The 14,309-nt window shown below is 31.4% G+C and overlaps 1 protein-coding gene across 1 annotated transcript in view; it reads left to right on the plus strand.

The window, feature by feature from the left end:
- Positions 1-200: 200 nt before the first annotated feature.
- Positions 201-14,309, plus strand: part of LOC149420254 (metabotropic glutamate receptor 2-like) — a 710,206-nt gene continuing 696,097 nt past the window's right edge. Inside the window, exons 1-2 of the mRNA XM_089636555.1 lie at positions 201-922; positions 5,669-5,870. Coding sequence (XP_089492681.1) covers positions 593-922; positions 5,669-5,870 — 532 coding nt within the window. The 5' untranslated portion in view covers positions 201-592. The remainder of the gene's footprint in view (positions 923-5,668; positions 5,871-14,309) is intronic.

Here is a 14,309-nt window from a genome sequence, read left to right on the forward strand (position 1 = left end):
ATTACAGAATCGACCGTTAAAAGCCGAGAACTTTAAGCATGATAAAAACTTGATCGACTGTGATAAAAATCAAAGTGCTTTGCATTCGGGTTGCAACGGTTCAGTCATCACTTCTCATATCGTTGAATCTAACAAAACATTATCATCATTAAATTATTTATTTAAGTTAGACAATCAGAGCGAGAGTAATAGTACAGATAAATACACCGTTCCAATTAAGCCAGCGACTACGAGTAAAGTAATTGATACGGACCTAATTACCTTTGCAGCATCGGCGTCAGTTATTTTTAATAATCAACCAGTTTCCGAAAATTCTTCAACTGAGAAAGTTACATATAATTCTGAATCAAGTGATCCGTATCAGTATTCAACTGAGCTGAATAATTTAGATACACAGACCAACTTCGAAATAAATGGAACCTACGAAGCTTCCGTCGAAGGCTTTTTATTTACTTACGAGTCTTCGGATAATGCTTCTACCCAAACTGAAATAAATTCCCCGTTTACAATTTACACAACATTAATCCAGACCGAGTCCGAGGCGCCTATAATTGAAAACGTGCCTCATGTGAAAGTTATCGTTAACGAAACCATGGGTTCGTTCAGAAACGTAAGTGAAGTTGAAGAAAGCGTGACGCTTAGCGAGCATACGTCAAATGCGCCCTTTACTCTAGTTTCTAATTATACTCTAACAACCCTTCCGAGTGTAACTAACGGGCCCCTGCAATCCACCGAGGGGTCCATGGACTTAAATAAAAGTGACATTCAATGGTTTAATCAAGTGTTTAATATAAGTTCGCAACCTATTACATCTAGTGTTAGTTCCTCTATGGCCTCTATTAATTCCACGGAAGACGCTATTTGGCCTGTTAAATTAGCTTCAGTCGTTGAAGGAGACATAATTCTTGGAGGACTTATGATGGTAAGTAAAAATTTAAAAAATGTTATATTTTTTAATATTTTATTTTATTTCAATTTAATTTAAAATTAAAGAACATACGAACGATCTGAGTAATGATAGTATCTCTGAATTTGCAAATCGGGCAAAAATATAAGTTTACGTAAAGAAAAATGCCAGATGTTTTGACGCTCTGTAAGAAAATTAATGAAAATTATCATTTTAACGAACACATCATTATTATTAAAGATCGAACTTGACTTATTAACCTATGATTGCCTACTTACTGCCGATAAAATCCTGTGAACCACCCATTATTTTGTCTCTGATTTGTCTGTTATTCTGTTGCCACTGGAATAAACACTAAATACACCTTAATTATGATTTGATATAGAACTCGCGTATTTTATTACCAAACGACAGTGTTGTATATTTATACACAGTTACGTGGTTTTATTAATAATGTCACATCACAAGGTTACTAAAATCCATAAACAATCTTTATTGTGTTAGGCTAACGGTCGCGTAAAAACCTCCGAGCTCGTAAATACATAATATATTAGCATCCATAAAAAAGAAAAAACATTCAATTACCAAGATAAAATAACTCCCTTGAGTTTGAACCTGAAAAAAACTTTATTAACTTTACGGCTAAAGGGAAAAATTACATTCTATCACACTGTCATAGCTGCCAACCCAGCTAAATGAATTGCAAAAAAAACTTTTTCGAAACAATGTTATTACTTACGACAAGGGTAAATTTAATTATAAATTACTTAAACTTACTTATTCGCCTTTTGGCTCATCCCCAACGGCTTTCTTTTTTAAGATTAAAATGAGTCACATAGTGTAAACGAATATTTATTGTCTGCCGAAACTTTTGTGCCCATCTTTGATAGGTTAACAAACAACATTCTCAAATACGTTAATCTTAAATTTTTTTTCACAATATTGGCCATAAAATACAATGTATCGCGGATAATGAGTTCATTTTTTATTTGAGTATCTCCTGACAAAAGGCAAACACATTTAACATACAAATGCTTTTAATAATTTACCTACAAGATAAAATATTATGCACCTACAGAATAATAGTAGGCAAATATGAATTTTGAAAATGCACGTTTACGTGAAACTATCAAAACCTTCGCTACCGATACGTTTCATATATTGAAACGTTATAATATTATAAACAGACCATTTTATAACGTGTTTAATATTAAATAAATTAATAGTTTCCTTGTATTTTGAAAAAATGTAGGTACATAATATGTAAACTTATCTGAGCAAATTCCAAATTCCAATTTTGTTATTCCAAAGTTCAATTGAAAATGAACATGTAATCAGCAGGTGAAAGTTGTTTTTTAATAGTTTGATATTTCAAAAGCCATGTAATCGTAATGGAAATTTCAATTTTTAATTTACAGTACAGTTGAAACCCTGAACTTTACACTTTTGACAAATTTAATGTCATTCGACAAGGTAAACTCTTATTGTCATATATTTTTTTTACGAAAGTTAGATTTTAAAAATATTGCTGTCTTATAATATATAAACATTTATTGTCATTTTTACAGTCTCCTTGATTTAATCTGTTTTTTTAATTACTTTAGTTTCTTAAACTTAATTATAACTACTCTTTTAGGCCAGACTCAACACATGAAATTCATATTATATGAAAAATGTGGCAAATTTCATTCTTCGAAACGATAATAAATAAATCCCCTGCGTCCTTATTATATCGTACAATTAAAAGTAGGGGCCCCAAGGGACCAAGGAACATAATTCGTCAGACAATTAAAATAGTATATTATTCTGAACTGACTTCATCAGGACAAACGGGTTGCAAATAGCTCTTTGGCTTCAACTTAATTCTAACTCTTGTTTCTTTAATAACACGAACAGTAATATTCTCCGTGATTAAAGTTTTTCTTTTATTTGAGAGATATAAATAAATTTCTTTGTCGGTCTCTGGGGTACCTAAATTCAGCCTTTCCCAAGCTAATTCTACTCTCCTTATTAGTTCCTTCAGCGCTCTTATTTCCTTTAGCCTACGTTGTTCCTTGTTCTTGTTCCTTTAGCAGTCTTGGTAACTTTAGCCTACTTGATTCTTTTAGCCCTGTTGGTACCTTTAGCCCTCTCGATTTCATAAGTTCTCTCGGTTCCTTTACCAATATATGGTTCCTTTAGTCTATAGGTTTTTTAAGCCGTTCTTGTTTCTTTGGCAGTCTTGGGAACTTTAGCCTTCTTGATTCCTTCAGCCCTCTTGGTACCTTTAGCCCTCTTGATTCCATAAGTTCTCTCGGTTCCTTTACCCATATTGGTTCCTTTAGTTTATAGGTTTCTTTAGCCCTCTTGGTTTGTCTTGGACAAAATTATTTGCAACAACTTATATAATCGAGTCTTATGGGCAAAATTAGTCAATTGTTTGGTCACTTTTCGAGTAATCTGTTATGGGCGTTTCTCTTTGCATTTATCGCTTATTCAATTATGTCAAATACTAATTATATCGCTTGCGTTATTTTCCTTATATTTTCAACATCTTTCCGTTCCAATTTAGGTGCTTTCAATTTCTGAACCTCTTTTGCATTTTTTATCTCGCATCCATTCTCGTATGTTTAGTAAAAAATCCTCTTTTCACACACAACGTTATGTAACTAAAATATCATGCTTTATCGTCTAAAAGCACTCGAACCAAGCTTTCGCCTTATATGTACCTCTATTAAAATTATTGTACAAAGCAATCACTTTGTGGTTTGACATATTTAATAAAATAAAATACTTTTGTTTTAAAACCACGAGTTTTTAATAATTTTTAGAACCGACCGGTTTCGCTTTACTCAAGCATCTTCAGGGTACAAATTATTACTAAACAAGAAGTCCAAATTTAGAGGGAGAAAACATGATATAAATATAACAAACACAGAAAAAGCATACAATACATTTACACAAGTATAAAAGACATGGAAAAAACCAAAGGATAATTATATAGACTAATGGATTATAATAATATATCTGGAGAAACAAAGCATAAACTGACATGGTGATAAGGAGAACTTTTTAGGGGTGTATTAGAAACAAACCTAATATTGGACTACTTGATATGTCTAAATGTTTATTGAGAATAGGACTTTTGATTTTCACAGCTTTTTTATTTCTAGTGCTTCTAATTTATTGAGTCTGTTACCATGCCCGTTTGTATGTAAAATATTAGCGCCGATGCTATGACAGAAAGTATGACCTGTACTAATCAGACGATTGGCAAATTCAGAGAAACCGTTATTATTGACACAGAAAAGATGCTCCTTAATCCTAATATTGACATTTTTCAATGACAATTTGACACAATTACAGTTGTTTAGAATATTAATATTATGATTTAAAATACTACAACAATATTTGCAGACATTGCAAATAATCATTTTTACCGGAACCGATTGTATGCTTCAGCGGGTTTCGTACTTAAATTATTTATAAAATGCCCGTTCATACACTGCCCTTGGGGCGCTATTTCACAAAAACAGCGCTACATAAATTATCCAAATATTATTATTATTACTATGGCGAAATATTTTTTTTTGCAAGTTATGCTTTCAAATATCAAGATTAATTGTTTGTTTGCGCACAATTTATTCATATTCGTATTCTATTCTATACACGTGCGCAAACGAACAAAAAATCTTCTTAATATTTTAGAGCGTATCTTACATAAAGTAAATTTTCCTAAAATAATTAAATAAGCACCGTATATATTATGCACTAGCATTTTACGAATAATTTTAAGTAAAATATCAAAATTTCTTTTTATTAAATCATAAATCTTCGTTCTTGGTAGAAGCGATATATTAAAGGTTTAGGTAATGTACGTTATTATCTACGCGTTCATAGATTGCATAGATTTAATTGTTTAAAGGAAGATTTTGAATTAAATGTTCAGTCCCAATGAGAACACATAAAAACTCAATTCTTTTAAGAGAAGTATACAAATACAATATTGGATTGAATCACCTAAACGATATTGTATTTGTATGATTTCTTGAAAAAAATAAGTTTTTATATTGACTAAACTATGTATGTTTTCATATTACGTATTCACGGGCGCAAACAAATAGTTGGTATTAATATTTTAAAGCCTTGATTGCAAAAATGTATTTTCATAAAATAATTGAAGAAGCGCCAACTATAGACGCGTAGATTAAAACGTACGTTACGTTTAACTACAAGCAAGGACTTAATATCGACCCACAAAACATTATGACAACTTCAACTCACACCACAATTTATAGAATTCAATTGTATTTTGGCAAAACAAATGTAAATTTCAGTACTTAAAAGAAAAAAATAATTTCTTTTTATTCGTTAAAATTCTTATGAAAAAAATTCTTTCTTTAAAATCCATCCAATTATTTCTGGTTTGGGGGAGGAAACAATTCTTTTTTTTTTCCACTTTATTTTTATTTTTTGACCGTTATCGGTTTCAGTCTATCAGGACTATCCACCAACGTTATTTACTACCCCCGATTCGCTCTCCGAGGAATTGAGTAACTTTACTTGAATAACTTATTTCAAGGACAAACTGTACCGATCTTAAGATGGCCGTGATAGGCTGAAACTATGACAGGGGTGGTTGGTTAATCCAATAAATGGTTATCGGGGCGGCGGTAGGCATACCCGTATCAGAAATAATTGTATTAAAAAAACATATTCTTTTTTTCCAATTTGTTGGTCAGGTCTTTTTAATTGTAATGTGATCCCGTTCCCTACTTTAAGGTCCACTCCCGCGAAGACACGGTGACCTGCGGCCCCATCATGCCCCAAGGAGGCATCCAGGCCCTGGAGGCCATGTTGTACACGCTGGACCGCCTCAACTCTGACCCAGGCTTCATGCCGAATGTGACCCTGGGCGCTCATATTCTGGACGACTGCGACAAGGACACTTATGGACTGGAGATGGCGGTGGACTTTATCAAGGGTGAGTGGATTTTATTCTCTACAGAATTTATTATTTCGAATTGGTGTGAATTTTGCGGTGAAAGTACGTTTATTTGAAAACATTAAAGTTGACATCAACAAATTTACGCTAAAAATTCGTGTACTATTAGTTTGATGAATGCGTATTCATTCCAGAGTGATTTTATGGGGTGTGTAACACAGAATTAAATGTCCTTAAAGATGACTGTGTGTGTTTGTTTTTTATAAAAAATCAACAGTGTTATACTTTAAATAATAAGGTTCTGTCTTTGTCTGTCTTGAAGCCAGGGCAAGGCCGGCGACTTATTAAATAAATGCAAATCATTTTCTAGAGCACGTCGATTTATAATATTGTTATCGCTGTTAAATAATTTTAATTCGTCAAAGCAATTGGCACTGTGTATTAGTCGTCTATCCAAACAAACATATATTATCATTATAAAGCACGATAATTAAGTGTTTTTGTTTCTGCAAATACGTAGCTTATTTGAAAAAGACATACCTAATAAATGATTCAAACGACTACAAATCGTGTTTGTAGAACCGGACTAATCCGGACGGATAAGAAGAACTTTCTAACAAATCTATTTGCATAATATGTCTTATTTGGATAAAACTTTGCTAACAAATGGACAAACACTGTGTTGATAAACAAATATCCCAATCTTGAAGGAAATTAGCTAATATAAAGATTCATGCTGGAATTCGCGATCAAAACTTCTTGCAACATCTAATATTACGAATAATAATGATTTGTTATCTAGGAGTTGAGTCAAGTTTTAATCTGATTACAAAGAAGACAGAGAACCCGCATCTAACTTGGCAATTTCCGAAGTTTCTACCCATTATTTTCATTAGCGAGACTAGATAACGAACCATGAGAATATATAATTCATACTGGAGAGATGAGATGAAAGCCGGTTGCTTCTAACAATGTGGAAAAGTGCTGAAGGCTCATTTACATGCTTATTAATGTCGTATATCACCAATGGCGTTGAGATAAAGCACTTAATGAGTTTTTAACGAGAGCTTTCGAACAAGGAAACAATCTCTTTTGTTAATTTTGGCATTGATAATATTTTCAAAGTGTATCGTAAAAACTACCCGTTAAAGCTTCCCCACGTGATGCATAGATGGCATTAAACATTTTTCTTGAATTTGTTTTTCTTAATTTTCTATGGTTTTTTTTTCTTTTGCTGAAATAAATTCAAAGTATAATTAAATGCAGCACGAATAATTAAGACATTTAAAAATATTAATTTTGTATTATGATAACCATAATAATGTTCGCTGCCTGCCATCTATCGTGAAAGCCACAAACAAACTGGAACGCATTGGTGATGTGCTCGGAAAAGGTTTCCCAACTGTGGAAATTTGTCCCTTCTGGTGGAAATGGAAACTAAAGTCCTTGCCTTATTGAATATATAATACGGTTTGCGTCTTTGCTTCGTTTTCACGAAGAAATGGGATGTTAAGAAAAGGGTTCCTGTTAATTTTGCTTTTCAGCTGAAGATGGCGAAGGTATGATATTGGTGTTCAAAAAAACATTATACTTTTAAACGTTCTAGATATTAGTAACAGAAAAATCATTTTAAGGAGACTTATGTAGTGGTGTGCTAGATAGATCGAAAAATAATTTTACGCAATAATTATTTTGTTAGGAAGGTGAAAAATGGAAAAAAAAAATGTTTTTTTTTTTTAGAAGTGAATCACAACTCTAATTTTAGCGGAATTGATAAACGTCGCGCGTCGCTAACGGCCGCTGTTCCCAATCCTAATAATCAAATTCTAAGCGAATCACCACTGCACTACGTAATTCCAACACACAATAATTGCTTAAGCAAGCCGCTTAGTCTAAGCCAGCCGGACAGCTGGATTAGCTATATAAGCAATATGTAAGGAAAAAGTTAGTTACAAAAAGTGTCGACAGAGTGAAAAAATACCGCGAATCAATGATCAAATGTTACTCTGACAATCGACAGTCGCGCTCCTTTCAGTTTTTTGTGTTGCATTTGTCATTATCGTTTTAAAATGGATAGAGAAGTTTTAGACATTTTAGATATTCTAGATATTGCGGAATGGGCCGAAGTAATTGATTAAAACATCGGGTTATACAGGCGGCGACAGGGTGTGGATGTCAATTACATCGAACTATTTATTTATTTATTAATTTACGGACAATATGTCCATTAAAACCATAATATTGACACGAATAAGAAAACATAGATGACAGTGAATGGAGAGTACATGTATGTGAAGGGCAAAGACAATGTAAAATAGAAAAAGTACATATAGAAAATAACTACAAATGAATTAAATGACAAAGAATTTTTTGACCGTTTTCGTATGACGAAAACGTGTTTTTTGTATATTTTGAACCTAATTGAGGAGAATTTAACTTATGCAAGCGAAAGGTAAGTTTTTATTTAGGCAAGTGTCATTTTTGCGATGAATGTGCGAAATATTTTGCCCTTACCTCATGTCAGATCTGAAAACCTTTCTATTCTATCAATTTAATGTTATTCTTCGCACGCTTTGTTTGGGTTTGTTTTGCTGTCGCACGGAGAAAAAACTTACGTCGATCTGCCAAATCAAATGGGGAGTCCCGATTGTGGCATCACGTTCAAGTTGTCACTTTATTTTTAATATATTATATACGTTAGTTTAAAAAAAATGAAAAACCAGTTTATGAATAACGTTATTTAAAAGAAGTAATGTGTATTAATAAGAGCTACAATAATTAACTCTTTAATATTAATTTAACGTAGAAAGTTTTTAATTTGATGTCATTTTATTGTCTATGGTAATGTGCGATAGTGTGTGGGGCTACTTAAGATTTTCAAAGATAAAATGATTGGGAACAACGCAAATCGAACGTTTCCTACAAAATGCTTAAAAATCGCTTGGCTGAGCAAAAACAAAGATTTGAACTTAGATAACGATTAAAAAGTTGGGAACAGCGGCCGTAAGTGTCTATAAGTGTATAATGCGTCGCTAAGTGTATCTTTGTACATTTTCGGAGAAAGGTGAGACTGCTACCAAGTGTTCAAAATAAGTTCGAGAAATATTTTGAAACTTTCGTTACTGTCACTGTACTGTAGATTTGTTTGCTTCCAATAAAATAATTTTTTTCTGTGAACCCTGTTTAGTGCTAAAATTTTTCAGAGTTAATTATAAAAAAAAAAATACCTGATAGCCGCTGCAGCTATACGACGATGAGGGCTGTTTATTGCTCGGGTTAAATAGGGAATTCTCGTGCATTTTGTAAATAATTTATTTCAATAAAGATAATTATTTTATTATGTGCGTTTTTTTTTCTTTTTTTTTTTAATTGCATTTTCAATTTTTTGAAGTGTTTTAAAAATTGCGTGCTATTTCGGCTCTGAAAACGGTCATGCGCCATTTTGACCGCTACATCACAAGTGCTACGTCACACGTTTGCCGCTGCCGCCGCCATCGGTTTGCAGGATCTACTCGGGCCGGTCAACAGTGACGTCATCGTTCGCCCTTGAACGCTTGATCAATCACCGGGCGTTTTTAGCTGCATTGAAATATTTCGTTCGCGCCTGTATTTAAAGTCATTATAACTTTAATAAATGATTTTTGAAAATTATAAAAACTATGTATTCTTGTGTCTGAAGTGTTTCTACATGTGAATAATTAATAATAAGTGATTTTTTGGTGTGAAGAGAAATCCCTATTCTTTCCTCATAATAATATTCATGCGAGATTTTTTTACACTGGCACATTGTTCCAAACCTCAAAACGCGGCCATTTTCGTATTTCATGGTTTGTTGCTAATTTTACGTCTCTTCAGATTTATAAAGTCTGCATTGAATTATATAAAAATCTGGCCAATTCGACTGTGCGTCCTGTGTTTGTTTGGTAAATCGATATTTCGATTTAAAATATTTTTCTTATAGTGATGCATATGGGTATTTTTATTTTTTTTAATATATTTTCATTCGACATTTGTCAAATAAACCAGATTGTTAACAAAGTCCGTCTTGCTACGATCATAATACGTTAATATTCCGGGGTTTAGGGCCGTTTAAAAATCTGTTTACTATAAATTCTATCGTATACCGGCCGATATATGCAGTACGCATGCACGTGATTATGAGGACCATTTTCTACTGACCTGTTATTATTCACCCGTTTTACATCTTATGAGAAAGATGGTCTTTGTTTGCAATATCTGTATTTCTAAATGACATAGTAACTGTGTTACATGGATGAAATGATATTAAAGATAATTTTGCTTAGGCAGGTTTATAAGTTGCGGATATTGTAATTTTTGAATAGCGTTAAAAAAACGCCTAATATTTCACTCCATCCCAATTTTTAAAATAATTATTTTATATGGAACCAAAAATAAAACAATAATTGCCGTCGTTATATGTGTGTATAATAAAACGTGATTTAAAAATGTATGTATTTTATTTGAGACACAAACAAGAAATTTGAAGTATATTCTTGTGGGTAGTATAAAATAAATTAATAAACAAACATAAATGTCCCCAGACTAATATGTCTGCAGCAATCACATTTGCACATTCTCAGAAGCAAACACAACAAAATCAGTATTTAAAATAACAAAAATTAAAAGGTATCATAATTTTAAAAATATGTTTAAATTAGTTATATAATAGAAAGTATCAAACCATCAGAAGTCAAAAAAAAAAGTTTTTTTTTTAGGTACAGAAATCGTGGAGACATCTATCAAAACAAGTTAAATTATTTTAGAAAATATCTATGCTAGTATGTGTTTTAGCAAGACTAAGTTACTATCTACTTGATTATTCACAATTTTGTAAAGCATTAAGAGGTCATTTATGTTTCGTCTTTTAACTAGACTCTCTAATATGAAATATGTAAGTCTTTATTTCCCACAAAGCGTTAAATAATACAGTTTATTAAAAAAACTCCATGATTGAGCGATTTTAAAAACTTTAGCTGTTGTCTTTAATTTTATTGTCGGTTCGTAAAAAGAAAAAAAGTCTTTAATCTGCCTTCAAAAAGAGAAAATCTATTTGAAATTGGATATCAAACTGAAATATGTTGATGGCATGATATTATTTTGTCCAGTCTTGAGGAATTTAAGAGATTCAAAATTTTTAAATTTTATTGAACTGTGTTATGGATTTGCACAAGAAAATTGAAAAAATAACGACAATATAAGCACTAACCTAAACCTTAACCTAACTAACTTAACAATATCTATTATTTTTATTTGTATCCTAGCCACAGACATATGAATATATAGACTAGAAATTAAAGGTGAGGGGTAAAATCAACTGTTGAAGAACGAAGGGGGTAAAGCTGACTGTGATTCGTCAATAAATCAATCTGACAGTATATAGGCATCTCGCATTATAATATCACCATTTAGTTCTTAAAAGTAAAATCTGCTTTTGAATGAATAGACATTTTTACATGGGAGCGCAAATTACTAGCCACGTTATGAACAAATTTGCGAAGTCCAAATTCGGCAAAAAAAAATTTCTTCTATTTTCAGAGTCGAATATTTTGTTTACGTATTTAGTTAATACACTTTTATAAGTGTTCATAATTTACTTCCCAGTAACAACGATGCGCACACTTGAGAATCGCTACATTCGACCAATGTTGGCTCGATGTGATAGTGTATGTTTCTACAACTGATTCATATTATACGACGTGAATAAGCTTAAAATGATGCTTACATATGGAATGTAATACGACAATTCGGTTTATTCTCTTTTTCACATCTATTTTTACAATTTTTCATATCACAAGCCACTATTTTGCCGTGTTATTTCATAAAATGCCTCGACCATAGCTCGACGCTAGTTCGAACAAGAATTATGACGTCACATTCTCAAGATTCACGGGAAGCCATACGCGAGCCCACCCGGCTCCAATGGAACCGGTATGGAAAGTGGGGAATAATACGCTTTTAATCACTTAGGGCAGGTCTACTAATATTCATATGTCTATGATCCTAGCTTATTTTTATTTTTACAAGATTCACCTACTTCAACTCCTTTCCTGTATGTGATCATCTACCTAATATTAAATATTCAAAATTGGTTATTTATGAAGGGAAGGAACTATTTTAAAAAATGCCGGACATCATTAAATTAAGTTCATTTACTTTATTATTCTTTTTTTTTCATAAAAATCTGTTTAAAATTTCTTTTTCAAATAATTATTTAATTTATCTTTATTTTCAGTTAAAGTAGGTATTACATATTTTAAAAATACATTTCATTTCAAAAAATATCTATTAAAACATGAACATGTATTACGTTTGTATAATTATACACAAATTTAGACTACCATAATACGGACATGTGTCTAGTGTGGTAGTCGAAAAGCATGTAAAAAACTGTATTCAAATATATTTTATGAATAAAGAAAAAAAAAGCAATCATTGCCACAATGCATAATTATTATCTGATCCGACGTTAAGTGATGTGAGATTTAAGCCTCCGCATACCCAATCTTTTACGGATTTACAACAAGTTTCTCGTAAACTCTTAAAGTTTTTAAGTTCCAAAAATATATAGGTACGTTTTTTTCTTGAAGATACTGTCTATACATGTGTTACGCCGAAACGTTAACTATATGAAATTCCCTCGTTAGAAAAAAATCGCAAATTAAGATCCGATAATTATTAAAAACATTTTTTTTTGTTTTATTTAATATATTATTGCCATGAAAAAATTCACAGTGTATCTTTAAATGCAAATAAAGCATGTTTCCAGAGATTTTGAAGCTGTTTCAAAAGAGTCCTTTTTTATAATATATTTTCGTTTTATAATATAAGAAGACTCCTTCTAACATTCGCATTTACATATATCTCTTTTAGACCATCTTTGAACGCTTACTACGGTGTTTTAACATCAAAATATTACGAAAAAGTCCGTCTAACGTCGGAGTTATTTACGACGCGCGCGTCGCTAGGGAACGGTACGGTTATATCGTATACATACATTACACATAAGTATTCAGGAGAAAAATAATTTAATATAAAAGGATTTTCTAATATGTCTGCATAATTATTAATACTTTAATATATAAAATCCAAAACAATATACATAAAACGAGATAAGAGTAATGAACCCTTCAGTCTTTTCAACACTTTTGTTTTGTTTGCAATGTTTTCTGTGTATTTCAAATGTTCTATATACATCTTATTTTTAAATTATTAGTAAAAACAAATACTGTTTTAGAAACAAGATAAAAGTATTGAGCGAACCCACACATTCAGAATTTGGAATTCTTCAAGGAACAGTCCTAGGTCCAATATAATTTATCATTTATGTAAATGAAATGCTATTGATTCCAAAAAACTGGAAAAATAATATCTTTTTTCGACGACACAGTCTTAATTGTACAAAATAAACTTGGGAAGAAACATATCGAAGCGCAAATATAGAAATAAAACTGGTTAACACAATGGATGGGTGACAATTACCCATCCTTAATCTCGGACAAAACTTATTGCATAAAATTTACACTGACAAACAAAAACTTAATAAATTCGAAAATTACTATTCATAATGCATCAAAAATTTATTATGACAATTGCAACTTACCAAAATGCTCAATATTGACAAAGAAGAATTAAATACTTAGGCGTACCTACTAATAGATGAACTATGAAGAATACGTAAACTTTACTACATTTTCATCAAACTTAGAAATATCCTTCAAAAACCAATGTTACATAAGGGTTACTATGCGCTAGCCCGATCAATTCTCCAACACGGAATGATAGGGAGGAGCATATAAAACTATCTGGAAGTATTCCAAAGAAGACTCATTAAAATAATTTAAAAAAAAACCGTTTGATTATTCGACTCGTGTATTATTCCAAAAATTTAAAATTAAACAGAATCTATCAAAAAAATGCTTAAAATACACATTAGTTCAGACTAATTTTGTTGTTTTGTTGATTATTGTAAAAAAAAACAGTGATATAAATATTTGTACGCATTCACACAGATTAAAAAAATGTTTTCTGTACAAAATATTTTTTTTATTTTTGCAATATTTAGCCTATAGACATCTGTTATTCTGTACACATATGCTCGTATATATATTTTAAATGAAAATTATCTTTCTTGTGTATGCATTTAAAATAAATACGATTATTTTATGATAAAATATTAATATCAAACGTGAAAAATGTTGTCAAAGCGCTAACCACATTTTTACTTAATTTTTTACTCCAATCGTATAAAAATTGAGGGAATTCGATATTTCGAAAGCACATTCGTTTTGTTTGGGGAGTTTATGTGAAAACTGCAACTTTTCTTTTATCTCGTTCATATAAATAATTATTCGTTCAAATAAAGAATAGAACAAGAAGTGCCTTGTGGTGGTCTTTCGAGAATTTTTGCCCAATTTAGGTCTATATTTCTACACTTTGTTTTCTAAATTCAAATGGGAT

Source organism: Hesperophylax consimilis, chromosome 10, assembly GCF_061612785.1.
Source record: "Hesperophylax consimilis isolate HC1 chromosome 10, BYU_Hcon_1.0, whole genome shotgun sequence".
NCBI lineage: Eukaryota > Metazoa > Arthropoda > Insecta > Trichoptera > Limnephilidae > Hesperophylax > Hesperophylax consimilis.